Below are 26,215 nucleotides of genomic sequence, written 5' to 3' on the forward strand. Positions count from 1 at the left end.
AGACAAAGGTAAATATGATTTATTTGTACTAGAAACATGTTTAGTGGAGAATGATGATTCTGCCTGGATAATTGATTCAGGCACCACTAATCACGTTTATTCTTCTTTTCAGGGGATTAGATCCTGGCGACAGTTGGAGGCTGGTGAGATGACAATGCGAGTAGGCACCAAGCATATCATCTTAGCTGTGGCAGTGGGAGGGATACAATTATCTTTATAGAATAGGTTTCTAGTTTTAAATGATGTATATGTTGTTCTTGAACTTAAGAGGAACCTTATTTCTTAAAGTGCCTGTTGCAATGTAAATATACGCTTTCTTTTAATGTGGATAAAGTGTTTATTCATAAAGATGGTGTTCAAATTTGTACAGCTTATCTGGAAAGTAACTTCTATGTGCTAAGACCATTAGCCTTAAGTTCCCTCTATAACACAGAATTGTTTAAAATTGTCGTAACTCAATCTAAACGTCAATGAATTTCTCTAAAAGAAAATGCCCAACTTTGGCACCTTCGATTAGGGCACATCAATCTCAATAGGATTGAGAGATTGGTGAAGAATGGACTTCTAAGTGAGTTGGAAGAAAATTCTTTACTGGTGTACGAATCTTGCCTTGAGGGTAAGATGACTAAAAGACCTTTTACCAGAAAAGGTTATCGAGCCAAAGAGCCTTTTGAGTTAGTACATTCTGACCTTTGTGGTTCGATGAATGTGCGAGCTCGATGTGGCTATGAGTATTTTATCAGTTTTACTGATGATTATCTAGGTATGAGTATGTTTATCTGATGCAACGGAAGTCTGAATCCTTTGAAAAGTTCAAAGAGTTCAAGGCTGAAGTTGAAAACGCATTGGATAGACGAATTAAAATACTTCGATCGGATTGAGGTGAAGAGTTTTTGGACTCGACATTCTAGGACTATTTGATAGAACATGGAATCATTTCCCAACTCTTAGCGTTGGGTACACCTCAGCAGAATGGTGTAGCGGAGAGGAGAAATATAACCTTGTTGGATATGGTTCATTCGATGATGAGTTACGCTTTCTTACCAAGACTTGTTTTGGGGTTTTGCAGTGGAGACTGCAGTATACATACTCAACTGTGTTCCTTCCAACAGTGTTGCGAGAACACCTCTGAAGTTGTGGAATAGACGTAAAGCTAGTTTACGTCACTTCCATATTTGAGGTTGCCCTGCACATGTGCTTGAAGTGAATCCCAAGACGTTGGAACCACGGTCGGGGTTATACCTCTTTGTAGGCTACCCCAAAGGTACACGAGGGGGTTATTTTTATAATCTGTTGGAAAATAGGGTGTTTGTTTCCACGAACGCTACTTTCCTGGAGGAGGATCATATCAGGGAGCACAATCCACGTAGTAAAGTCATGTTGCTTGAGCTTTCCAATGAAACTACTGAAATTTCAACAAGAGTTGTTGAAGAGCCTGTTTCATCAACAAGAGTTGTTGATGGTAGTTCATCTAGTAGGTCGGTTCCACCTCAAGAGTTGAGGGAACCTTGACACAGTGGAAGGATTACGAACCCACCCCTTTACTATCTGGGTTTCATGGAAATCCTTGCTATGGCGACGTTGAGGATCCGTTGTCTTATCAGAAGGCAATGGAGGACGTAGATCAGGATGAATGAGTCAAAGCCATGGATCTCGAGATGGAGTCGATGTACTTCAACTCAGTATGGGATCTTGTAGATCAGCTTGATGGGGTAAGACCTAGAGATTGTAAATGGATCTACAAGCGCAAATGGGGTGCTGATGGGAAGGTGCAAACCTTCAAGGCTCGACTTGTGGCAAAGAGTTATACCAGGTGGAGGGAGTCGACTATGAGGAGACTTTCTCACTTGTTGCCATGTTAAAGTCGATCTGCATCCTCCTATCCATTGCAACTTATTATAATTATGAGATCTGGCAAGTGGATATTAAGACGACCTTTCTAAATGGTAATCTTGAGGAGACCATTTACATCGTGTAACCCAAAGGATTCATTACCCAAGGTCAAGAGCAAAAAGTTTGCAAGCTGAATCGGTCCATTTATGGGATGAAATAGGCGTATAGATCTTGTAACATACGGTTTGATACTACGATCAAATCATATGGCTTTGATCAGGACATTAATGAACCTTGTGTCTACAAGAAGATTTTCAACGCTTCAGTAGTTTTCTTAGTGTTGTATGTAGATGGTATACTACTAATTGGGAATGATGTAGGTCTACTGACTATAGTTAAGAACTTACTAGTGACCCAATTTCAAATGAAAGATTTGGGAGAGGCTCAATTTGTTCTGGGTATACAGATCTTTCGAGATCGTAAAAACAAAGTATTAGCACTATCTCAGGCATCGTACATTGATAAGATGTTGCTCAAGTACTCGATGCAGGACTCCAAAAGGGGCCTATTGTTGTTCAGGCATGGAGTCACTTTGTCTAAGGACATGTGTCCTAAGACACCTTAAGAGGTTGAGAAGATGAGACGGGTCCTATATGCATCTATCGTTGGCAGTTTGATGTACGCGATGCTCTGTACTAGACCAGACATCTGCTACGCTGTGGGCATAGTCAGTAGGTATCAGTCTAACCCAGGCCAAGGTCACTGGACAACAGTAAAGAACATCCTCAAGTATCTTCGGAGAATAAGAGACTACATGCTTATGTATGAATCTAGGGATTTGATCCTTACTGGATACACGAATTTTGACTTTTAGACTGATAGGGACTCTCGTAAGTCCACTTCAGGGTCAGTCTTTACTCTTAACGAAGAAGCTGTAGTGTGGCGAAGCACGAAGCAGGGGTATATCACTGACTCCACTATGGAGGCGGAGTACGTAGCGGCTTGTGAAGCTATTAAGGAGGCCATCTGACTTAGAAAGTTCTTGACAGATCTGGAAGTATCACCTGATCTGCCAGATAGTGCATCGAGGGGACGTGATCGTCACGAAGATCGCTTCGGAGCACAATGTTGCTGACCCATTTACAAAGGTTCTCACGGCTATAGTGTTTGAGGGTCACCTTCAGAGCATGGGTCTACAGGACCTCCCGCGGCTGGACTAGGGCAAATGGGAGATTTTCTTGTACTGGGCTTTTATGCCCTAGTTTATTGTTTTGTACTTGTTTTTGTACAACCCACTTCGCTTTAGGACAAGTGAGAGATTGTTGGGGTTGATGCCCTAAATTCTCGTGTTCTATAGTTTGTAAACAGTTTGTACGAATGCTTGTGATGTATAATATATGATATTTTACTTTGCTTCTTGTTTTTGCTCATCTGAATGTTTTATTTGCTTCACCACAAACCAATAAACTAAAATTCTTAGTTGTCTTTATGTAACTTAAGCATGTATGTGGTGACATACAAGTGGATCATGTCTTAAGTGATAAGAAAAATGGTCTGTAGTATATAGATATAGAAGGAAAACCTTATCCTGGTAACGCTATAGATGCAGCCTGCTTTATGGATAGTTACAAGTGTTATGACTTGTCATAGATGGTCTGATCCTGATCATTCGTGTAGGCGACATGTGAGCGGGGGCATCCTATATAAAGAGTTTGTAAGTGGACATGCGAGCGGGGGCATCCTATATAAAGAGTTTGTATAAGACCTGACCACGAAGTGTTAACATCTCGTTATATAACATCGTACATGATAGAGACTTCACTTCACTAGGATGACCATAGGTAATATGCCCTCAATCCTGAGTGAGTTTGAAGCTCCTGCCATTGAGGGCGGTTCTTTGATTTGTATGGGTGCGAGTGGCCAGGCCGCCGACTCAAACTACCACTTTGGGGATTCGTCTGATTTGGGAGCAGGGAACTCAGCTACACAAGATGGAATTCGCTCCTTCCCCGAAGCAGGGGTAAGTAGATAGATAGCTTCCTTAAGGGTTGATTTCAGGGCTTGAACGATGTGGCACCACACACCTTCTCCTGGCCCGAGAGGTGTTCACACATTGTTGGACTATGTTGTATTATTCATTAGAGGGATCAATGGTACTTAAGAAGTGAGATGTAATTACAGGGGCAAAATGATAAATTGGCCCAGCTGTACTTACGAGCATCTGTGAAGGGTTATCATACTCATGGTTGGTTATATCCGATGGACACAGAAATATATCTGTGGTAAGAAGAGTTCAGCTGTTAGTCTTTAGTGGAATGCCTGGCAGTTAACGGATGGTGGATCTCACGGCTAAAGAGTTTAGTCAGCTATTCACGTACCGTTGAAGCTTCGAGCCATATGTCCATAAGGTCCCCTTGGTAGCTTGGATAAAAGTTGAGGACAAATTTTCGGGTCAATTATATATGATATATGATATAATTGAACTGGTTAATTATATATGATATGATTGACTAAATGTATGAGATACATTATTTTGGAGGAAATGGGATATGAATATGATTTATATCAAGTAGAGGAGAAAACACTATAAATGATATATGATATTAAACTATAGGTTAAGGTTCAGCTATTAGTCTTTAGTGGAATGCCTGGCAGTTAACAGATGGTGGATCTCGCGGCTATAGAGTTTAGTCAGCTATTCACGTACCGTTAAAGCTTCGAGCCATATGTCCATAAGGTCCCCTTGGTAGCTTGGATAAAAGTTGAGGACAAATTTTCGAGTCAATTATATATGATATATGATATAATTGAACTGGTTAATTATATATGATATGATTGACTAAATGTATGAGATACATTATTTTGGAGGAAATGAGATATGAATATGATTTATATCAAGTAGAGGAGAAAATACTATAAATGATATATGATATTAAACTATAGGTTAAGAATATAATATGATTATATTAATTAATTAATTAATTAGGTGGTTATGAGATAACTGGCCGAGTTTTTCTCCGAATTCGTGCGAAAGTGGAAAGTTCGATTCAGTTCTTCTAATTGAAGAATAAAATGAAAATAGTTTTCATTTTGCAAGAGATCTGAAAACTTGCTCACAATGTGAAAGCCTTTGATCACTTAGTGTTGAGAGCCTATATGATAACACCCACTTAACTAAATGATCGCACACCCGCGTCTCTAAACGATCACCCGCAATTTCTTAAACGCGATCGCTTACCCTTAATAGACGATCGCATAATGCGCTGAGTGAAACTAAACGATTGCTTACCTTTTGATAGACGATCCCTTAGCTATACCTACATGATCGTGTACCCCGATCTAAACAATGAAGCACACCTGACTATACGGTAGTCTCCCCTTTCGCCCACTTGCTTGTTCGTAGTACACGATCACTTTTCGTCCTCCCCTCTACCAACTCCATCAAAGTCCACCCCTTGGATTCTCACTCCGAGAATACTGAGGGCTTCAAGTGGTGGTGTTGTCCTCAGTTTCCTTGTGTTCTGCGCTACTGTTCGTGTAGACGATCGTGGTGGTGCTAGGCAATTACTTGTTGGACGAGTAGGAATGAGAGGAGTTCGTTCACGTTGGACCGAGTTTCTGTGAAGAACGTCTTCCACTGGTACGTTCTCTTAGTCTTTTGCATTTTTTTTAAAGCATGTCAGTAATTAGTGTTTTCATGTGGTAATCTGTCACAATGAAATTGGAAAGATCCGCTTCCGCTCATAGGCACTCTTGTATAAGAGTTCCTTCAGAACCCTCAGTAGTCTCAATCTCACTAGAAATTTCACGTAAAAGAAGCTTACTTCGTGATTTATGATCCCTGATGTGGTCTTCTTCCAAGAAGATAGCATTTGTAGAAACAAAAACTTTGTTCTCACTCAGATCATAGAAGTATCCACCCCTCGTTTCCTTGAGGTAACCTACAAAGAGGCAAACTTTTAAACGCGGTTCCAACTTCTTCGGGTTAGTCACAAGCACATGGGCCAGACACCCCTAAATCCTAAAGTGGCGTAAACTACCTTTACGGCCTCTCCACAACTAAAATGGTGTTTCAGAAACAATTTTGGAGGGAACGTTGTTCAGAATGTAACATGCAGTCTCTACTGCAAAAACCCAAAACGAGTCTGGAAGATGAGCATAACTCATCATAGACCGAACCATGTCCAAAAAGGTTCTATTTCTCCTTTCTGATACACCATTCTACTGAGAGTTGGGGCGTAATTCCATGTTCTATCATATAGTTATGGAATTAGAGGGCCATATACTCTCCACCATGATCAGATCGTAGTATTTTTATCTTCTTACTCAACAAGTTTTCAACTTTAGCCTTATACTCCTTGAGCTTGTCAAGGGCTTCAGACTCACGTTACATTAGGTAGAGATACCTGTATCTTGAATAATAATATTCATACCCACCTCGAGTCCTAACACTCATCGGACCATAGAGGTTAGATGTATAAGCTCCAAGACTTCCGTGGCTCTATAACTTTTTCTAGTAAAAGGTCGTTTGATCATCTTGCCTTCGAGGCATGATTCACACACTGACAAGGAGTTTTCTTCTAAACTCTTTAGAAGTCCACATTTCACCAAGTGCTCAATCCTATTAAGGTTGATGTGACCTAACCTTAGATGCCAAAGATGGACGTTTCCTTTAGGAGAAACCTTTGGTCTTTTTACGATTGTCGTTGTACTAACAAGGCTTTTATGACTAATGGCCTTAGTAGTTACTTTCCATTGAACCAAAACCAATCTCCATTCCATTCTTGAAAATAAACACTTTATTCTCAGAAAAAGAGACGGTATAACCTTGTTCAATAAGACAAGAAACCGAGATTAAGTTCCTCTTGATATGAGGAACTACGAAAACATTATCTAGTAACAGATAACGTTTCTTATCCAAAAATAACTTTAGCCTGCCTATAGCAATAGCTGAAACAACCTCACTAGTACCGACTCTAAGAGTCATCTCTCTATGTGGCAACGTTTGCCAGGAACTAAATCCTTGGTAAAAGGAATTGACGTGATTAATAGCACCCGAATCAAGGATCCAGGCAAAATCATCATTCTCTACCAAACACGTCTCCAAGACCAATAAATAATATTTACTATCTTTAGACTTCCTCCTCTTTTGGAGAGTAGTGAGATCAGTATCAGAACCTAAATAATCTCCAAGTTCCATTTCAGAGAATACTTCTCTTCTATGAACTGTAACGAGTCAACAACACTTGTTTTCTCTTCTTGGAGTTTAACTTGGGAACTGACACTACTGGTTTTGTCATCCATCCCTTTGTGCTAAAAAAGTACGAACTGACGTTCAAACAAATCTTGCAACGAGTCCACGATCTTACGTGTAATGACCATGTTCTCAACCTTTTTGGCCAAAGCATCAGGTATGCTAGCCAATATGTGAAATTATTCCAAAGAATTAGCCTTCATCCACACCTTATATGCATTACGAACATTTCGCGATGCATCAAGGGTCGGGACTTGAGGACACTCCTCAACCATGACAAACTCAAGATTGTTTGCCATGAAATACGTTTTACAGGACTCTTTCCACTGTATGAAATCGGTCAATCTAGAGGCATTTAACAGAAAATTAAACATGTTGCAGAAAACAAAAACACATTGACCTATGTTAGGTTTTAAGCAAATACTCGTTGAAAAAACATACAACATCCAATATAGTTTAGCAAAACTAATATGAACCCCGTGTGACATTTAGTTTCACAATAACGCTCCAAAGGTTTAGGACAAAAGGCGCCGAAGGGTGGTTAATTTATCCCTCCTCTGAATTGAGACATTTTTAACTAGCCATTAATACCAGAACAACTCTTGTTCCTATAACGACTAGCCATCATCGATTTGTTCAAGAAATCATTAACTTATTTAACAATTTCCTGTAAGTGTGACCTGCCATTTTAGGCCCTAAAGTTTTGCCCCAAGCAGCCAATCCGGAGGGAAAAAATCCGATTGGGACAAAAACTAAAGTGACCCTATCCATTTCTAGAGTTCATCTTGATATTGACCAACTGCACAAAACCCATCTGAAGGGGGAAGCTCCTAGGGCGCCACGAGGGAGTGCAAGAATGATCTCACGGTGTGAACCAATGAAGGAGACCGTAGGATGTGTTGACACACACCCTTCACCCACTTACTATAAATACTCTCTCTGTCCACCTTGATATTGATTCATGAAAACACCATCCGAAGGGGGGTGCTCCCAGGACACCATGAGACCAAGCATGAATCTCACGACGTGAACATTCAAGGAGAAACGTGAGTGGAATCATTGACATATCATATATATCTCTTCCTCCCAATGAGTATTTTATAACCTAGGGTTTAGTTTACTTAGAAAAAACACGACTAAGAATTTTAACTAAGTGAATTTTTAGGTTTGCCCAAAAGTAACTTTTACCTTGGATAGTTGAACAACTTTTGGTTATCATCCATTAAACACTTTAACGGAGTCTTTGACCAACTGTCGTATGCTTGCAGAAAATCTATCTAATTCACCTTTCCAGGTAGGTTCCTAGGTAGGGGTGTTCTGTTTCAGTCAGCTTAAGTACCCCAGCCTAGACAGAACCCACCTTAGACAAAAGGTCCCTTATAGATATATTTAATACAATTTTAATCTTTTATGACAGTCAATTTAATCCTATTAAATCGATTTTAAAAGATTAAACTTAGGTTGCCAATCCCATTAGAACCTTCAACTTAGGTCTATCTCAATCCAATTTTAAAACCCTTTTAAAACATGAGTTCGCCTAAGTCCACATGCAACTCTTTCTTATCGATTTTGGTTCTAATTTCCATTATAATGCTTATAACAGAAACAACCAAAACCATTCACAACATAAAGCAAACACATACAAGGCATTCATAACGCTTATAAATAGCCTAAGTGTCATGCTCCATGCATTGTTCATTTATTGCTACTTTTATATAACACTTATACAAATAAGCAATGAACCAAGCAAACATGCTTCTATTCACCCTCATACTATAACGCTTATAATATAAAGATGATGCACGAATATGCTTACTGCATGCATAAATATAACTCTTATATTTCAAGATGCATGCACATGCTTTCTTGTAATTTCATCATGCCACATTATAACACTTATAATACATGATGCATGAATAATTGTACAACCTAAGGTGAGTTTCAAATCTATATGTCATACACTATGCCATATAAACCACATACATCTCATGTATATTAAACAAAAGATGATGAACCGGGATAATAGCCTCAAATCTTCAAAACTAAAGCTAACTATTACAAAAGCAAAGAGTCACCAGTTCAAATAGGCGAGCCGGGTTTTGAACCATTCAGTCGAAGTCCGCGTCTCCACTGATCGTGTACCAAAAAACTTGTGATCATCTACACGAAAGAGTAAACTCTTTACTCAATCATTTACCAATGCTTCCAAAGCTAAACGATTGTTTAAGAACGATCGTGTACAGTACTATGCGATGAAGCATGAGGTACTCAATCGTGCAGCGCACAATGCTTAATGCAAACCTTAAATGATCGTTTAAACGACAATGATGAGGTAAAGCACAATCGTCTAAACGATCATTGAGTGAGCGCCAAAGTATCATATACCGCATGATCGTGCAGTTAGTGACTATGCGATGAGGCTTGTTAACTATACGATTGTTTAGTGCGTCGCATCTTTTATTAAACAATGAGCGTCAAATGCTCCCACTCGATCGTTTACCTCTAGTGTCCACGCGTTTGGGCAACCAATGCTATGTGATAGATCAAACACTTTATCCTAGCTAAACGATCGTTTAGTAAATATTACACAATCGCGTAGAAAAATCTACACGATATTTTAGCCAAATCCCAACGATCGTTTACCTGAGGCTACACGATACGACCAACTTTTGGTCTTCTTCTTCGCTGAGAACCACATTTTCATGCTTCAAAACTTCATCACGAACGACTCTACAAACTTAAACACTTTGAATTTCAGACTCGATTGCTTATTAATTATGCCCAAAAAGATAGAGCCCCTTACAAATTAACACTTTGTAATCAAAAGAAATCTTTAAACATAAGCAATTAACTCGTAAACATTCATCAACGCCATCCACAAACACATTTAACACTTAAACGCAATGCAGAAAACCCACCATGACTGTAAAAGAAGTTCAAAACAAAAGTGAAATTTGGAATATCAGAACAACCTGGCTTTGATACCAATTGAAGGAAATCAGAGATGAGGATTTCCATGAGCAGCGGAATGATCGTTCCAAATTCCATTCGATATTGAACATACACAATTACAGTACAAGAAACGAAAATTGACTGGTCATGCATAATACGAAATTACAACATGCTTAACAATGAGATCAAGGGAAAGATTATACATACCTTTGAAGACTCATTCTTCAACTCCTTTGATCATGGACGCTCGTTCAGCCTCCAAGATAGCAATACTCGAATGCTCGAACACAACGACCGCAACACAACATGATCAATCAGCAAACACAAACTCAAAGATCTCTAAGATCACAAACCTAACGAACGGCCTCCAAAACCTCGATTCAGTCGAGTTGAGTGAGGACACCACCACAATAGCTACCTTGGTATTCTCGATGTCAGAATCCAGAAGTGTAGGCTCTTTGTGAACTTGGTTAGAGAAAGAGACCAGAGGAATAACAATCGTGTAGACATGAGCAAGTGGGAGATGAGAAGAAGTCTATCGTTTAGACGAATGCTCAATCGTTTAGAAGAAGGCAATATATCGTATAGAAAAAGCTCTACGATTGAGTGAACTATCGTATAATATCACTTCACGATCGTTTAGTCTCTCTTTCAGCTATTGTTTAGTGAATCCAATTCACTTTACAGCAAACCGTGAGTACCTTTATGAGAATGGAAATTTTGCCAAATTTAGGAAAATATTTTTCGTTTTATCTCACGGTTACATAAAACCATCAATAACCTCCCACTCAATTAGTTATTAGAGAAAAAGAAATAATTATCCAATAATTAATATTATTATAAATATATACGATAACCAATTTACCATATTATATTTATAACCTATAGTTTTAATATTTCATCTCATGAAACATATAAACCATAGTTCTTTTTCTATTTTATGGTACTTATTATAAATCTCATTTACATTAATCCTCCACTTGATGTATCTCATATATCATACCAACCATATAATATATAATCGAATTTCTTCTTGTCAATTTGAACATTTCAAATCAACACCAAGAACTGATTCTCAACTTGAATCCATTGAGCTACCAAGGGGACCTTATGGACCTGTAGCTTGAAGCTCCAATGATACATGAATAACTGACTAAACTCTTTAGTCACGAGCATCTACCATCCATTAATTTCCGGGCACTCCACTAAAGACTGGCAACTGCACTTTTCTTACTACAGATATATTTTATGTCCATATCAACCAATCAACAGTGTGATAACCCTTCACAAATTGCTTGTAAGTACAGCTGGGCCAATAAACGTTATGCCCTTATAGTTATATCTAACTTCTTAAGTACTACTGATTCCTCAAATGAACATAAGTCATAGTTCTACCATGATTGTGTCCTCTCTTCCAAAGAGAAGCTGTGACCACTATGTTCAAGACTTGGAATCAGCCCTTAAGGGAGCACTCTATCTACTTACCCCTGCTTCGGGGAATGAGTGAATTCCATCTTGTGTAACTGAGTTCCCAGCTCCCAAATCAGACAAATCCCCTAAAAAGTAAACATGTTGAGTTGGCAATCTGGCCACTCTCACCCATACTAACATGCTGGCCACTTGTATATCTCATATACATGCTTAAGTTTACATACAATAACCATGGAGCTTTGTTTATTGGATATGAGTAAATGTCAAATAAAACAACTCTTGTTTTATTCATAACAATGTGTACAGTTTACAAACTACGAGACTCTGGGAGAATTAGGACACCAATCCCAACGATGAAAACCTGCCTGTTCAATACGTTGATAAAATGGGATAGTATGTTATGCAGATACCTCCCTTCTCCGATAACTCAAAACTACGGTAGAAGAACTATCCCATATCGATTGTGAATGATGTGTATTTTGTTGATATAGCTGTACAGGATTAGAGGACTAGACTCCATTACCTAAGAAGTTCAAATTACATTACATAATAAAATCCATCACACAACAAAATCTATTTCGTAAGAATGAATTAGATAAAATAAATTCATTACATAAAAAGTACAATTACATAAAAAAATATAAGTACATAAAAAAAATACAATGTATATAAAAGATACAATTACATGAAAAATACAAGTATATAAAAGATACAATTACATAAAAAATTTAATGACCCGAAGAGGAAGTACCTAATGTGCGTTGTGGACAAGTACGTCTGTTATGTTCTTCTTTCTTGCAAATTGTACATTGAACTTTTTATCTTGCCTCTCCCCAATCCATTTAAATTAGCCCAAATAAAAATAAAATAGTATATCCATGAATCATACATTTAATTCAGCCCAAATGCAAACAAAATGATGTATATATAAAGTAATCTTCATTTTTATAAACAAATACGTATATTTTCTTAAATCAACCCAACAAATAGATCAACATAATCATCCAAAAAAAAATAGCCTAATAAAATCAGTCCAACAAAATCCAATTTCTAAGTTCTAACATATATCTAAAGATTATACATTTAAATCATGGATCCATAAACTATACATTTAATTCAGCCCAAATACAAACAAAATGATATATATATGAAAATTATACATTTAAATCATGGATCGATAAACTATACATTTTTTAACTTGATCCTCATTTTTATAAACAAATACATATATTGAGAAAAATTAAAGAAAAAACTTTACCTAAGGTGGACGACGACAAAGATTGGAGACAGCGGGTGGTAGATCGGCTAACAGCGGCAGCAACAAGAGAAAAAGCTCACGGCCGGATGGAGGAAGAAAAGAGGCTACGATGGTAATAGGGAGGAAGAAAAGAGGCCATGACAACAAGAGAAAACGCTTCAGATGGAGGAAGAAGAAGGCGTTGCGACATTTAAGGGACCACTAAGTTGTATACCCGTAGGGTAATCGTGTACCGGTACACAATTACCTCGGTCAACGCTGCATGACTGCCACATTGGTAGTCTACGCATGCCAGATCACAGACACTCGTATACCAGGTACACAATTTAGTTCTAATCGTGTATCGGGTACACGATTTAAACGTAATCGTGTAACGGGTACACAATTAGAAAACCTATTTTTGTCAATATTATCCGCTCAACCCTATTTTTGTTAATAATTATTAAAAAAAAAATTTCCATTTTTTATTCTAAAGTATTTCATATTTCCACTTCTTCAGCAAAAGAAAATTACTAAATTAGTCCCAAAAAAAAACAAAAATCTTTTAAAATAATAATTGAAGCTAGACCAAATATAGTATCTACAGTATCCATAAGTGGTTGGCACTAGAGTGAGTCGATAGTAGTGGCCAATGGTGATTGTAACGGAAAGGGCACTAGAGGTGGTCGTCGAAGCATGTCACCAGCATTGATTGTTGCTGAAGTTGGTCATTAGTGACGACAGTGGCTAGCCGTAGAGTTATTGGAAACATTAGAGGGAAGGAGAGAGAAAGAGGTGAAGATGAAACTCGAACTTTAATAATGAATACCGTAAAAATTAGCGAAGTTGAATTATCTTACACTAAATTCATAAATTGGTAGGTCAAATATTGGGTTGAGTTTCAATTCAACCATGTCAATGTCTCCAACACCTTTTATGCCCTCTTCCTTTTCCTGATTTATTTTAGTTGTCACATAGGTGTCACCGACGATATTTTTCACTAAAGTGGTCGTGGGACGCCCAAAAAGGATTGGAGCGTCGGATGTGTGCGTGAGCGTTGCGGAGGAGTTGTGGGATCTAATGTGTGGGTGCGCGCTTTGTAGTGGGGTTGCAGAGTGTTGGAAAGGGTTTTTTTTTGGGGAAGGTTCTAACGTGTGGGCGCGCGCTTTGTGAGCGAGAGAGAGGAAATTGAGCGAGAGCGAGGAGCTAGATGCCCAATTTGCAAGCACGATAGTACATGTTGGTAATTTCATCGAAGCAAAAAGCAAATTGTGGAGAACTCCACAGAAACTACTTAGCCTGGAATCACTGAAGCATCGAGTCTCTAATACAGATTTGTTGGGAAAGAAAAAGGAAGGGGAAAATGGATGGATTGCAGGAAATGGGGGTTCCAATGCTGGAGGTTATTGCGGCTGCAGCCATCACTTTCTACGCTGTAAGCTTTTCAGAGCTTTGACAGGTACACCTTTCTTTAATCTCTTCCCTCTTTTCATGTTTCATACCTTTGAAATTGAGGGAATGTAAAGAAATCATCCAGAGATTTGGATGAATCTGAGGATCAGAAAGGCGAGCAAGGAAGACTGAAAAGGAAGCTAAAATATGATAGTTTCATCTCTGATTTTCTTTAAACATTTTGTAAGATAATTTGCTCTTTTACAAGCCTTTCATTTCTTATTTTTCCATGTCTGCTAAGTATTCAATAAAGGTTGCTTTTATTCATATCAAGCTGCTTTTATTCACAATACCATAGTTCATCTTAAAAATCTAGTATTGTTTGAGTGACATTTCTTAACAACATCCAAGACCTTTTTCTTTAAGACACAAGCTGATCCAACTATTGACCAGTACCTTCAAGCCGTTGGTTGTCTTGTAACTATTGGAAGCTACTTCTGAGCCTTCAATTGCTTCACTCTCTCTTCTGTAGCCTTCAGTGCTTTCCCATATTTGCTGATTATCTGCAAATTACAAAAAAAATGGTGGATAGCATATTCCAACAAACCATGTGGAATTGATACTCAATATAATAATGATATTTTTAGCTTTCAGGATACCTCATCAACTTCTTGAGGAGAAATTGTAAGTGGTGGAGCCATCGTTATATTATCCCCTCCAGCTCGTACTATTAAACCATTTTTTCGACATTCATCTCCAAAATATTTACCAAGTCCTGTTTATATCAAACACATAACAAGCTATGAGCATAAGTATGACTCTGTTAAATCAAGATATATCTACCGTATTCCTAAATTTGTGATTTTGAGGTTATGCTGATCCAAAATTATCAGAATTTACGAGCTACACTATTTGTTAAGGATCTCACATTGGAAAAATCAAAAGATCTTGTGCTCTTTATAAGGTAGATGAGTTACCCCTCTCGTTGCCAATTGATTTTGAGATGGAATCTCATGTTATCTAATATGGTATCAGAGCCCATGAAGTCCAAACGGGTACTCGAAGTGAAGCCAAAAGAGACACCATTTTGAAGGGGCATGTTGAGGATCCCACATTGGAAAATTTAAGAGATCTCACACTCTTTATGAGATAAATGAGTTACTTCTCTCATTGTCAATTTATTTTGAGATGAAACCTCTCATATGATCTAATAGTGTTTTTTTTTTTTCAGACTAGGATTATTTGATCCAAATTCTCATATATATATATATATATATATATTTTCAAGACATACCCCATTAAGATATAAAACATTAAGATGTATCTCTAACCACGGGAATTACATAAAACATACCCCATTCAGGAGGGAAGGGATCATTTGGTGATTTATTTTCTGCAAAATCTAAGGCGGACACCAAGCCAATCCCCCGAATCTGCAAAATCAAAGTCGCTGAAGAACTGAAGATACCCCAGATAGATTCATATGTCAAACTTAATTACTTGAGCAACACACTGTTTACCTCTCCAACGATAGGGCTATCAGAGAAAGCTTTTATACCATCTTGAAATCTTGGGGAGATTCTATTTACTTGCTCCACAATATTCCTTTCCCTACAATGATCAAATGAAATTATAAACTTACCCTCATTCTATCTGAGTTTGCATCGGAATAATTCCGTAGTATACTTCAAATCATGATTGTATCCTCAAACAAGGACACCAAAGGAACAATACTTGGTCCGATCCAAAAAAATGAATAGATATATCTTTGACATGTTTGTCCACTTTAAGGTTTCCCTGTCATTCTAAACAAAAAATTAAAAAGTTAGACCAAAAGAACAGGTGTAGGAACATACTGGTAGATCTTGAGTGTTTCAAGTGCAACAGCACATGCAACCGGGTGTCCAGAATAAGTAAATCCATGAGAAAAGGCACCTGGATGTAATATTATTGAAGAAAAACAATAGGTAAGTTACTGGAGTGGAAGATTATTAACTGTGATCAACTAGGTTTCATTGTATAAGTAGTGTACCTAGCTTGCTGCTTTGAGAGTGAATCACATCAGAGACTTCAGGGCTCACCATGACAGCTCCAATAGGCATGTATGCCGAGGAAAGTGCCTGAAGTGTGCAGTACATCGACTCAGGCTCAATGAAAACAATGAAACGCTTAAACTAAGCAAGATATTTGTAAAAGCTGAATATGTTCAAACTTCACCTTAGCTAGAGATACAAGGTCTGGTTTAATATTGAATTTATCGCATCCAAACATTGCCCCTACTCTTCCAAAGGCACATATTACCTATAGAAAAAAAATATGGAAGACAACGCCTCCTTTACATTGACATCATTCTCGTAAACAAGGTGAAATGATGAACCCAAAAATTTTAATTTTCAAAGTACCTCATCAGCAATAAAAAGTATATCATACTTCTTGAGCACGGCTTGGATCTGCAGTAACAATAGGAAACACTTCATTCTTCCCTTAATATTTTGCTTATTAGTTAGAATTTATATCAAGAATTAGAATATTAACAAAGAAACCTTTTGAACGACCTTACTTGAACAAGATTTGTTCTATAAGTTATACAACTGTATTCTTGAGTTCTAAACAAAGAAACCTTTTGAAGTTGTATGTATTCTAACGATGAGAGAAAATATGGGATGTATATAACAAAGAATAGACAGCTAAACAAGTAAAATCTTGTTGGTGCATGCTTGTGCAAATTTAAGCAGTTCATGATACTAAGAGATTACCTTTTCAAAATAAGTAGCAGGTGGAATAATTGCACCACCTGCTCCCATGATTGGTTCAGCAATGAATGCAGCAATCTGAAGTGGAAGAGAGAAAGGGTCAATTCTCAATTATGGTATCATGCCATTTTTATAATTCAAAGAATAGTATTCAAGTTTTTACTGTCTCTGGTCCCTCCTTGAGTATAAGGTCTTCCAAGTTTTTGGCTAATCTGGTTGAAAACTCTTCCTCTGTCTCACCTGATATAGGATGTTCACAAGTTAATGGCTGGAAATAAATTCAAAGAAAGTGAACTAAATATATAACCTAGCATATAGATCATAACCTGGAAGATGGTAACGCCAGTAATGTGGACAATCAGTGTGTAGAACAAATGGAGCTGGCATGTCAAAGTTCCGGTGCATAGGTGGAAGGCTGTGGTAAAACAAAATAATTTGCGAGAGATGTCAGCCTCATCGATCGACTTGTTGCTCAAAGGTCGGTTCAAACTTCAAACCTAGCCCTGACTCGTTTCAACCTTTGCCCAAATTCATAATTTGACTGGGTCGACTCAACCATGTTTAGATCTACCCGTCGAACTGGTGCAGTGAAGTTCCAATAAAGAGGGTATAATAGATGTAAGGTATATTTTGTTTTAATTGAACTTACCCTGAAAGACTGGCTGATACGAATGTCGTGCCATGATACCTGTTAGATAGAAAGGTAGTGATAAGAAAAATAATTGAAGAGAACAAAGGAAATGGTACAAATCAACTCCAGCCAAGTGAGTTGAGCTTACCCTTTTGAGCGAGAAATGAATTTTTTCTTATTTGGTCTTCCAAGTGCATTGTTATAGTACCATACCAGCTTCACCTATTACATGTTTTTTAAGCACCAAATGAATTAATTTGTTGCAGAGCTTTCTAAACCTTGATGTTATTTTATTATTTTTGTTCTTCCTTTATTTGCTTTTTTTTTTTTTTTTTATTCCTATAGAAATCAAAATTGGACAATTTTGAGTTTGGAGTAGAAAGAACCTGAGTGTCATTGGCTTCTGAACCACTACTTGTAAAAAATACTTTCCCCATTTTTCTAGCTGTGAACATTTCAAGTAGTTCCTTTGCCAGATCCTATCATTCATGAAAACATCAAGAACGCGAAACTAATCAAAAGAAGTTAAACAAGCATGCTTGGTAGATAATTTAAAAACAAAAAGTTGAATACAAGGGATTCAATCAAAATAAAGTTATATTTTATGTTTGGTAGCTAATTGAGAAATTTGATTCTAATTTAAACATTTTTTTAAATGTGTTTAACAATGTATTTATGAACCATAAAATTAGTTGCAATTACATATTAAATATTACGTTGAATATAAACTACACGTTTTATGTATTTTTTGTATATTTATTATTTTGTAATATTATTTAATTTATAATATATTACATCATACATATTTTAAATTTAAAAATCAATGGAGTGTTTTTTCCCTCATAAGGAAGATGAATTGAGTTTAACTAAACATGACATATTGTATTTTTAAATGTTTTTTTTAATCTTTATTTCATATAATTCTGCATTTTAAATTTTAAAATTCAAAATCTAGATATACTGAAAACCAAAAAATATTGTTTTTAGAATTTATCCTATTTAGATCACAAAATTTGAAATAAAACTTTTAGAAACAAAATATACATTATCTTTTAAAACATATTTGTTGAACTAAGTAAATTTGGAAAAATCTTGATTGTGAATCAAACGGAGTAAAATTAGCATACCAAAGAAGGTTGGGTAGTATGATTCCAAAAGGAGTGATAAAATGGCAAGGTATTTAGTTGTGCAGTTGCTGCTTCCACAAGACGTGGTTCACTTCCCCCTACAAATTCCATTCCATTATGCCTTAACCAATTGACTAAGAATCAAAGAATTTAGGGAAGAAAAAACAACTCCAATCATACAGCACTAATGTTAATGTTAGAATGTCTTTTAACCTGTTATTTGATGTTCTGAAGGACCAAACATAGGTCTTACCTCCTTATATTTCGAAGAGTGTATATATAATAAACCTTATAACACTCGAGGTGTATATGCAATCTGTGTTCGTGAAATTTATCTCCATCCGTAGACGTAGTAAACACATTGTTAGTAAGCAATGTAACTCTTTATGTTGATTTCATAACAACAAAATTATTATACTTAGTACTTATGTTTGGCCAGATTCAAATTGAGGTTGCCTAAACTTACCTTCTCAATTTTCCTCCTTCCATTATTATTTTTACCCTTTTTTCTCTTTCAAGGAGTTTTGAAATACTCTTAATTATTGAATACTTCATCAGTATAGTGTTTAATTATTTTTTTAACTCCCAATATTTTTAAAGATTGCAAATATAACAAAGTATATCAACAATAGATTTAGAGATGTCTAAAAAACCCATAAAGTCGGGACTTGCCGAGGATCCCCGAATACTTGGGAAATGGACGAGGGAGTGGGGATTTTTTTCCCATTTGCAATTCGGGACTGGAGATGGGAATATATTCCCCGTCCTCGACCCCAACCCGTCCCGTGTCCCCCCACCCCACCCCGACTTTTGTGTACAAATTATAAATTTATAATATATATATCTATATTAATATTGTAGACTTTGTTAGGATAATTATGAATGTTTTAATTATTTAAGTTTAAGATTTTATAACTTTAATTTCTTAGATGTCGTTATATTTAAGATAAGATGTTTTAATTGTTGAATTTTAATTTTTATAAATTATGAGAATTTAGCATTTTAATTATATATTTTAAAATTACATGTGTATTATCGTTTTTATTAGTAAAATTGATGATATTTTATTTAAATAAAAATTGTATTGGATAAGGAATTGTTAAAAAAAATATTTAATTGAAATAAACAAAAATTGTTAGAAAAAATAATGGTGGGAAAATTTTCCCAGTGGAATCCTTGTGGGGAATCTCTGCCCCGTTCTCTGTGGGAAAATTCGTGGGGACAGAGAGTAGAATAAGGGGGCGGGGACGGGGACGGGGACTTCCATGTCCCCACCCCATGAACATATCTAGATACACTCTATTATTGGGAAATTTCTATAAGCAACATAGGCCATTATTGATAGATTTAGAGAGATGGATCATGCTATATCCGGTAATACTTTAGATATGATCATTATATTTGTAACTGTATGTTAATGTATGACGGTGATATGAACTATATCCAAAACTGAAAAATGATGGTGAAATGATTAATTGTGGTACCTAAGGATGTGCACCATAGACCAGCAAGAGCATCAAGATGCTTCCTTCCATAATTGTCATATACATATGAACCCTACATCACCATGGAATTCAAACTAAAAACATATATCTTCTAATATTAACCAGAAACAGAATGAAGATATCTAGAAGAATACCTCAGATCTTTTTATGATTACGGGATTCACATTGGCGCTCTCCCATCCTGAAGTAAAAGGTGCAAGCATATCATGTCCCTTCACCCTGTAATTAAACCATGTTTGTGGCTAATGTCAAACTTTGCATAAGAATGCTGAGAAGAAATAAACTATGCAAGGTCTAAATAGTTAAAGCTCCGTTTGGTAATTATTTCGCTTTTTGTATTTAAACTTAATTTCTTATCATAATTTGTATATTTCTTTAGTATAAAGGTTAAACCCTTAGCCAAATTTTAAAAATAAAAACAAGTTTAAAAAAAAAAAAAAATTTTAGGTTTTAAAATTTGGTTTTGTTTTTAAAAACATCAGTGAAAAGTAAAAAATGAATCAAGAAACTTAAATTTGGAATGAGCGTTTATAAATTTAATTTTTAAAATAATAATAATAATAAAAACAATTGGTTACGAAACGATATCCGATATCGTATGTACTTACTCTTCTTGTGCTAAGGCCTCTGTACTGTGTAAGTGGGACAAGAAAGGAGCCAGGAAGACATGGTCCCGTGAAGCTCTTCTAGAAGACGTGGCCACTTTTGTAAAGGTACCAAACTGCAAAAGGACAAAAATAGAATATATATATATATATAATATAACCATGAGTACCTTTATAACTTTTAGCTCATAACTTGTACGATTATGTGAAATTTATAGTTTTATTTTGATATATAGATTCTATGGAATTTATTAAGGATATATATCTTAATTAATGAAATAGTCTATACCTATTTATAGAAAGGAAAAATAAGAATTTATGAAAATTAAAACAAAAGATGTGATTGTCTATTCAAATATATTCTTACCCTTAGATTTGGATATGTGTTTAAATCACACCTATATAAAAAAGAATATATCACTTTAACAATTTGACCTAACTAATTTTAATGGAGTGGAAGACGTCGTAGCCATTTCAAACATATCTCCCTTATTGGTTTATGATATTTTATATCTATGGTCTTAATCACATCCTTACGAGAAAGAATATATCATTTTATTGTGTAACAACTTCAATTCTAATATTTGGATTGGACAAAGGATGTGAGTATCTTTTCAAACATATCTCCATTATCAGATATTGATGTTTCTTATCATGGTCTAGATTACATCCCTACACGAAAGAATTCAATACTTCACATGTAACATTCAAATTTACAAATATAATAAAAAAAAAGATAAAAGCATATTTCCATTTTTATTATTCCAAATTTGTCCTTATTGGTGTATCGACATGTAAATCAATAGTATATATGATATATTTTATATCTAGTATATCGGTCATTTAATATACCAAATATTTGGTATATCAGTTGACTAATATACCAAAGATAAAGTGGGTAAGTTATACAATGGGTATACCAAATTTATTAGTCAAGAAGTGCTTGTTCGTTTACTATTATTCGTTTGATTTAATTTCAATCCTTATTCGTCTGCTATAGAATATTGTTTTTCTTGTACATTATAATTAGCTTATACAATCCGTTATGTTAGTAACTATTTTGAATGAATTTTGATAAACTATTGGTATACCAATGTTACACTTGAAATTGAATTTTGAACATATGTTGATATATAATTGATATACTTGAGAAAATGTATATTTAAAAAGTAATGATATACCAATATTTTATACTTAAAATGAATGATGAGTTAATGTTGATTTAATACTAAGTTAATACACCAATGTCATACTTAAAATTTATTTAGAAGAAATGTTGATATACTACTGATATACTAATGATATACTTGAAATTAAAAAAAAAACTACTAATGCACTAATAATATATACTTAAAATTGAATTTTGAGCATTGATGTACTATTGATACACCAATATAATAATTAAAATAAATTTAGATCATGAGTGATATACTATTGATACACTAAAAATGCACATGAAATAAATTTTCAATGACTATTGACATACTATTGATAAATATATGTTACAATTTAAATAAAATTTGAATGAGTGTTGATAAATTATCGATACACTAAATACTTAGAATTGCATTTTCAACTTATTATGACATACCATTGATACACTAATGATCTACTTGCAATTCATTTTGAATTAGTGCTAATATATTATTGATATGCCAATGTTAAACTTCAAGTATCATACTAAATGATATACTTCATATTTGGTATATCAATAATATCATTGTTATATATTTTTTCCTTTCTAAATTAGATATATCAATCAATTAATATATGAAATACGGGATATATATTATATAATTGATGTACCAAATTAAATATAACTTATATACCATTAAAATCATATCAAATTTTAACAATAAAATAGGTTAACTAATATAATTTATATTGGATATATCACTTGAAAAAATTAATGCATTTCATATATACCATCAACATCAAAATTGAACTAATAGAATGAATATAACTCTATATCAACATGAGAAAAGATAAAAATAATAATTATAATAATCGAACAAACAACGTTGATTATAACACAATTAAAGTCATGATATATTACTTGCATAAATAGTATTCTTTAGATAAAGTATATCAATTGATTGGTATACTAAATATAATGTATATCAAATACACTTGTTGATACATAAATGAGAGTAAAATCGTAAAAAAATTAAAAACCAAGAATCTGGTTATTTTTTATTTTTATTTTTATTTTTTTCTATATTTACAATTTTAGAAAACCATTATTATATTTATAAATACCCTTATATATTTTTTTTGCTACCCATTACGATTTTTTTTTTTTTTTTTAGTATAAGTATAATACTTTTTTATTTTCAGTTTTTTATTCAATTTGATATGGTTAAAAAAAACTTTAATCTATATCTAAATTTTCATGTATAAAATCTAAAGAAACTATTATTTTAAATATAGGAAAATGGGCCATCGCATTTACAAATATAACAAAATATGACAATGATATATACGGATAGACATTGATATTTTACTATATTTGAAATATTTACAGTAATTTTGTTATTTAAAATAATTACCCTTTTATTTATTTTCAAAATTTGTTGAAATTAAATTTTGATTTAGCAAGGTTTAAAATGTCGATGTCGATGAAACTATTGATGTCTTAATTTTATGAAAATTTTGATGGAACTATCGATAAAATATCGATTTCAAGGTATATTTTGTAAAATTTATAAAATAATAGATTGAAATTAGTAAATAAACATTTTATGATTTTTAAACAAGTTAACACGTCGATTATTTATCTTAGTGATATTTTGTTGCTTATTTTTTATGTTTCATAGATTTTTCTACTATCTAAAGAAAATATCAATTTACTCATATATATATAAATATGAAATCCATGAAAATATGAAATTATTTAATATTATCTTTGCAGAGGAGAGCCCAACAAAAAAATTCTAAAAAAATCTGAACAAACTCACATCTCGAAAAAAAAAGAAAGAACCAACATAATCACTACAACCAAGAATCTCATTCTTAACTAAAAAAATAGGAGAAGAAACACAATCATTGGCATGGCATATCAAATAATAGATCTATTATATTATATAGTAATAAGGGTATAAAGCAAAGTGGGTTCACATGCTTCATGAAGATAATATATAAAATATAAAATTATGGGAAAAAGAGCAAAGTAGTTTTCAATTTGCTTTTTCTTTTTAAGTTAATATATAAAAATAATGAGAAAAAAAAAAAGTAGCTTCACTTCATTTTTTTTAATGAAGATAACCCAAACCCATGCTACTCAAACAACCAATTTCACGAATCTAAATAAATAAAATTATTGAATGGACAATATTGACTCCCAACGTTATTGTTCTAAGCTAAGCCAAGAACAATCATCCTCATCAATATGCTTGTGGCACATCTCTAAACTTTAGATAGGTAATCAAATTCAACGTATTTGTAGATATAACATAATGCAAAAAAATTTGTAGATATAGCAAAACTTTGATTTTGCTTTCGAAATATGATAAACTATATAGCTAAAGAGTTTTATCATTAATAGACCATACCACTGGTAAAAATCTATCGAAATTTTTAAAAATGTTACTCTCCACATGTACTATCCAATGCAATTAGGTTAAATTTTATTCTAAAATCAGATTAGGTATAAAACATTTTCTTTTGCCATAACAAGTTGATTTGTCGGATTAATTAAATGTCTTACCTTCAATCAATTTGGTTTTGTCTACACCTCTAATTAATTAATGGTATGATGTGATTGACGTTGCACTCTAAATTATGGAAATGGAAAATATTAAATATGAGAGTCTAATCATGACCTTGTGGCTCTTGACAACTGAAAAGTGTAACTTGATTAACCCTCATATACTTAGCATTCATTTATTTTGTAATTTTTTTTATTATAGCAATTAAGTAACCAACTCACATTTTTAGATGTTCATTTTTTCTGCATGAGATAGAGAATGGAAGAGAGAGGGAGAGAAAAAAAAGATTTCTATCTCCGTATCTCTCAATAATAATAAATTCGCCTTGAAACGAGGACAATTTAATTGACATAATGTTCGTATTATAGATTTTGAGATCAGAGATTCAATTACTCTATCTCACTTATTGTAAAAAAAAAAAAAAAAAAAAAAAAAACAAACAAAAGAAGAAGAAAAAAGGAATTGTTCAAAAAAAAGAAAGCTATAAACTCGTCAACCTTTCGAATGATGACGACCATGACTACATAGAACTGAAAATATGATAGAAAAGTAGGAAACATCAATGGGTAATTGGTGGGTTCGATCTTAAACAAGACACCTATATGACGAATCAAAACCAAATCGCTTAGCTTAAGTTTCCTGCATACACAAGCCAAAACCGACTTAGTAGACCGAATCACAACCAAACCCACTACTGATTTCGGTCGGCTTGAACGGATTTTGCTCGCACCCCTAGCTTAGCCATTGAAGATGGTGCAAATTAATAGATGTTCAAGAAATACAAAAACAATGATGAAAAACAAAAATTGCAGCGGCAGAAAGGTAAGGAAAAGAAAACAAACCCAATTATCAAAATGAGTGAATACAACGTTAAGAAGAAGAAAATATGGAAACGATGGAAATAAAGGGAAGAAGAGATCAAAGAAGAAGAAGAAGAAGAAAGAAGAATTATTGTTAAAATTATTACCTCAGACTTTAGAGTGGAACGAAGAAATTGATTGAGGATTGGCATTCTAATTTGTGGGATATTATGCTCTCCCCAACAATACCTCTTAATATTCTTCTCTTCAAATACCCAAACTCACAAAGAGATGAGAATTAAGGTTATGAATGAGAAACTTGCTGCCTCACTCAAATATAACCTCTAACTCACAAACGAATCAATCAGTGGCCCGTTTTGAAAGCTGAGTTTTGTGGGTTATAATAATTTATATTCACGTACGATTTCGATAGTAAACACTATAACAAAAGGTAGAGAGAATGAGTAGGAAATGATAAGTATTATAATAAAAAGGGAGTTGAAATAGTAATGGTAGGTTATGATAGTTGACAACACCGACTATTATAATTGAGTTCTAAACATGGAGTGAACTATTATAGCAGTCTAGTCCACTTACTTAAAGTTGAGGTCGAAACAATCATTCGTGACTAAAATAGACAAACTTAAAAATCAATCATAGAATATTATTTATCTCTATTTTAAGAAGTGACATAGGAGAAAATCACTTTTAGATTATTTTATCCAAACCCATATTACCTGTTAACCTAATGCGTATATCTCTACTAATTTATGCAACTACAATATTTCACAAAGCCTTTTGTTTTCTTTTTTATTTTCCTTGTTTTCTTTTTTATTTTCCTTATTTAATCGTTTTATAATTATTTACTAATCAATAACTTAAGCTACATAGTTATTATACAATTTCGTAGAGATGTTGAAGAAGATGTGACCCAAATAGCTCAACTTATTTATTTATTTTTAACTAACTTTGTGTTGTAACGGTCAGT

At 34.3% G+C, this 26,215-nt stretch overlaps 1 protein-coding gene across 1 annotated transcript; it reads right to left on the reverse strand.

The window, feature by feature from the left end:
• Nucleotides 1-14,163: 14,163 nt before the first annotated feature.
• Nucleotides 14,164-25,609, reverse strand: LOC120068092 (gamma aminobutyrate transaminase 1, mitochondrial-like). The gene is made up of 19 exons (XM_039019790.1): nucleotides 25,395-25,609; nucleotides 20,724-20,836; nucleotides 20,250-20,334; nucleotides 20,095-20,167; nucleotides 18,611-18,708; nucleotides 17,870-17,962; nucleotides 17,632-17,705; nucleotides 17,502-17,540; nucleotides 17,179-17,267; nucleotides 17,016-17,092; nucleotides 16,856-16,930; nucleotides 16,502-16,549; nucleotides 16,317-16,400; nucleotides 16,132-16,219; nucleotides 15,956-16,034; nucleotides 15,620-15,710; nucleotides 15,454-15,532; nucleotides 14,759-14,874; nucleotides 14,164-14,662 (listed from the first exon to the last, which is right to left on the reverse strand). The coding sequence occupies exons 1-19, from the start codon at nucleotides 25,437-25,439 to the stop codon at nucleotides 14,591-14,593; spliced, it is 1,518 nt and encodes a 505-aa protein (XP_038875718.1). The 5' UTR covers nucleotides 25,440-25,609; the 3' UTR covers nucleotides 14,164-14,590.
• Between the last annotated feature and the right edge of the window lie 606 nt (nucleotides 25,610-26,215).

The sequence above is a fragment of the Benincasa hispida genome, chromosome 1 (genome assembly GCF_009727055.1).
Source record: "Benincasa hispida cultivar B227 chromosome 1, ASM972705v1, whole genome shotgun sequence".
NCBI lineage: Eukaryota > Viridiplantae > Streptophyta > Magnoliopsida > Cucurbitales > Cucurbitaceae > Benincasa > Benincasa hispida.